This window comes from Chelonoidis abingdonii, chromosome 24 (assembly GCF_003597395.2).
Source record: "Chelonoidis abingdonii isolate Lonesome George chromosome 24, CheloAbing_2.0, whole genome shotgun sequence".
NCBI lineage: Eukaryota > Metazoa > Chordata > Testudines > Testudinidae > Chelonoidis > Chelonoidis abingdonii.
Window position 1 is genome coordinate 17249605 of NC_133792.1, and position 3580 is coordinate 17253184.

The window sequence follows — 3580 nt, forward strand, 5'->3', positions numbered from 1 at the left end:
TTTTTTTTTTTTTTCCCCCTTCCCCTCTCTGATTGCACCTGCTGTCTCTCCTTACTGGGGTGGCTTGTTCTGGAAAGCTACAGTCTATGTGACACCAATGATCTTCCTCTGTGCGAAGCCTACTGGAGAGAAGACCCTGCTGTGCTTTCCCCTGAAGGTCTCTCCATGCCTCTGGCAGCTGCCACGGCAGAGCAGAACATTACGGCTCCTCAGACCTCAACCCCATCGCACCCTCACGTGAACGGGCACGGGGCAGGCCCAACGGAGCACTCCTGAAGAGGATGCTGTGCCTACTGAGCATGCTCAGACCAGTCATGCTGAGCTGATGGAGTCTTCCCAGCTGCTGTATTGAGCCAACCTTCTCCCACTGCCGGAATAACGTACTGTAGTTGTGTTTGCAGGTCAGCTGCTGCCATTCAGTGGATATCAGCAGTATCTTCTTGACCTCTTGAGCCATGTCTGAAAGTGTTGCCATAGGGCTATGGTAGAAGTAATAGGCCAATAGGAAAATGACTGCCGTAGTAACTTTGAGCTAGGATTTGTCTTATGTTACCGCATGATAGCTGCATGTAGAGACCATTAGGAGCATGGAGTTTGTTTCCACGTGAATCCCGGGTTGGGAACATGTTGTTGTGGTGAGCAGGAATCGAGTGTATTCTGGTCCTGAATAGGAAATGTGGGTCAAGGTTTGGGGTGGGGTTTTTTTCAGTATTTATTTCTTCCTAAGACTCAAGTTAATCAACATTTGCATGCTTCCTATGTCAATGTTCTCAGCTTCTTCCTCTTCTGGGGTGGCACTAAAATGACTTCCGCTGAAGTTTACAAAAATAATAACCTCCTCAGTATGTATATATAACACTTCACCTTCAAGGTGCTCTGCAAACTTGAATCGTTGTGTTCAGAAACTACTGAGATGGGAGAGCTAAAGCTACCTGGACTCCCCATAACGTCCCTGCCACAGACATAAATACTATTCCCATTGAAGTGCAAGGGAAACCAAGGCAGCAGTGCAGTGACTTGCCCAAGGCTATAGATGGAGGCAGTGTCAGAGCCAGGATTAGAATTAAGGACTCTCTGGCACCCAAGTGAGTGCTCAGACTCCATTTTTCTGTCAAATGGTCGATGAAGCTGCTATGAAGTTATTTTTTGGGGCAATAATTAGTGCTGTTTAATCAAAGACAGTGGGGAGAGTTGCGGTTTGATGAATGCTCATGGATAAGAAGGTCTTTTGGTTTCCTAGTTAAGAGGAAGCATTTTGTGCCATTTCCTTTTCCTTTTAAGAAACCATTTCTGGTGCTTCAGTCAAAGCTATCTAGCAGCACCTGGGTACTCAGCTCTGACTGTCCTTAGTAGAGCTCTGTGTAGCTTGAAAGCTTTGTCCCTTTCACCAACAGAAGTTGATCCAACAAAAGATATTATTTCACCCACCTTTTCTCTCATGTCCTGGGACCACTGCAAACAGCTTCCTCCTTTCAGTCATTTAAGCTAATTCTACTTGTATAATTGAAAGAAAGTATTTGAAATGGGATGTAACCATTACAGATCAATGTCTAAACATTGCAGAACCACTGGTGTACCCAGAATGCAATTAAATCCCTGGTCAGTATTCTACTATAGTTTCACACTTCTCTCTGGGGTTGTTCCCCCGCCCATTTATTTTGTAAGTAGATGGCTGAATAAAATGAACTTCATTTTGTATAATTTTTAAAGTGTGTGTTTTCAGCTGCAAGGGGAGGGTGACGTGAGAATCTTACGTGTGTGTATGTAATGGGAAGAGCATTTCCCCAAATGTTCAAAGCAAAACCCCACTCCAGTACCTCTTCTTGCTGACACTGAAGTTGGGCTTTGCAGAAGGGTTGAGTATTGCTGAACTGAAATCTGCAAGGTGAAGCAGGAGGTCCATGGGGCTTTTCTGGGGAGCTGCCCAGGGACTTCCTCGAACGTTGCTGTGCTATCACCTACAGCACAGGCCAGTGGTTTAACCTAGTCTGTGTGTTACATCTTGGGGTCACAGGTGTGAATCTCTGTTGCAAAATCCTGGCAACATGCAGAACATTAGCTAAAGGGTTTGAGCACTGGCCTGCTAAACCCAGGGTTGTGAGTTCAATCCTTAAGGGGGCCATTTGGGGTTTTAGTTGGAGATTGGCCCTGCTTTGAGCAGGGGGTTGGATTAGACACCTCCTGAGGTCCCTTCCAACCCTGAGATTCTACATTCTTATTTGTTGCCTCTTAGCTAGATGCTGTGGACACTTTGTGCACCTACACCTTGCTATGAGAAACTAAGGTTGAGATTTCCAACACGAAACCCAACTCCCACTGAAAGGCATCCATGAATCCTAACCCACTTAGGCCCCACTAAAAAGCCTGACCTAAAAGATCACCGTCCAAAATAATTCCTGGGGAGAAGGATTCCCTGTACCAACCTCATGTACTGCTCTTAATATGAGCACTGCTTTAGTTCCATGAATCCAGTTAAAATGTCAAATAAGGCTACTATGGTTTTTGCTAAGTGGGAGAGTAACTTCTATTCTCACAAGATTATTTTACTTCTAAAGACCAGTAAAGCTGCAGTGCAAGTGCTACCCTAACATGTCCTTTCCAGAAAGTCCTTTTCTCTCTCACTTCATCACAAATAAAAATACTGTTCTGGATGCAGTTTTGCAATCCTTACTCAAGCGAATGTTCCACAGACATTAACCTGCATTGAGCGTGAATATGTGGACTGGAGGAGCAGGATTTACAGCTTAGGGAATCAAAACTGTATAGAAATACTCTTGCATAGTGATTAATCAGTGCTCACTGCAGTGTTTACAATACTTTATTAATAAAGATAAACATGGTATTTTATCTTGTACACAGTGCATTAAAGAGTCCTGTGGTACCTGATAGACTAACAGACGTTTTGGAGCATGAGCTTTTGTGGGTGAATACCCACTTCATCAGATGCTTCGGTGTGGACACAATTCTGGAATAAAAATGACTTTATTCTGGAATACTTCACTCACAAAGCCGAAGAATTATTATGGGATAAAAGTGACTTTATTCTGGAACAGAATTTGCACGAGGAGCTAGTCTGGAATAGCCATGCCAGCTAATTTCAGTTTGCGGACAAGCCAGGGGCCAGGGAAATCTCTGGGAGACACACTCGAATGGTTGCAGAACTTTTTAATTCGGACGCAGCTGCAACAGAAGGGAGACTTCAAAGGGATTTACAAAGTCAGCATTAATCCTGGCACGGCGCAAGCACGCGGGGGAGTATGTGGGGGGGGGGGGGACTACGCGCCATGTGCTGCAGGGACAGCCTCTCCCTGCTGCCTGCAGTGATGCAGCGAGCGCGCGCCCCCCGCGCGGCAGGCCAGGGCAGGGCAGGGCAGGGCACGCAGCCGACCCCGAGCTCCAGCAAGGCGCGCGCCGCGCTTCCTCCTCGGGCCCCGCCCCTCGCCGCCGCTGCCAATGGGGAGCGAGGGTGCGCTCGGCGTTCGGCTAGCGCTGCCTGCCCGGCCATGTGGGGCCGCGGCTCGGCCGGCAGGAGGAGGCGGCGCACGGGTGAGGCTGCGGGGGCCCGTCCCCGGGCAGGGGG

The 3580-nt window shown here is 47.6% G+C and overlaps 2 protein-coding genes across 3 annotated transcripts in view; both read left to right on the forward strand.

Annotated features, from left to right (window-relative positions):
* Positions 1-1703, forward strand: part of MED22 (mediator complex subunit 22) — a 16703-nt gene extending 15000 nt beyond the window's left edge. Inside the window, exon 5 of the mRNA XM_032767604.2 lies at positions 78-1703. Within this exon, the coding sequence (XP_032623495.1) occupies positions 78-276 (199 nt within the window). The 3' untranslated portion in view covers positions 277-1703. The remainder of the gene's footprint in view (positions 1-77) is intronic.
* Positions 1-3580, forward strand: part of SURF6 (surfeit 6) — a 24558-nt gene that overhangs the window by 11724 nt on the left and 9254 nt on the right. Inside the window, exon 1 of one of the 2 annotated variants that reach the window (XM_032767587.2) lies at positions 3497-3546. The exons of the other annotated variant lie outside the window; for it this stretch is intronic. The gene's annotated coding sequence lies outside the window, so the exon portion shown is untranslated. Of the gene's footprint in view, positions 1-3496; positions 3547-3580 lie in introns of those variants that run through there. 2 annotated transcript variants of the gene reach the window in all.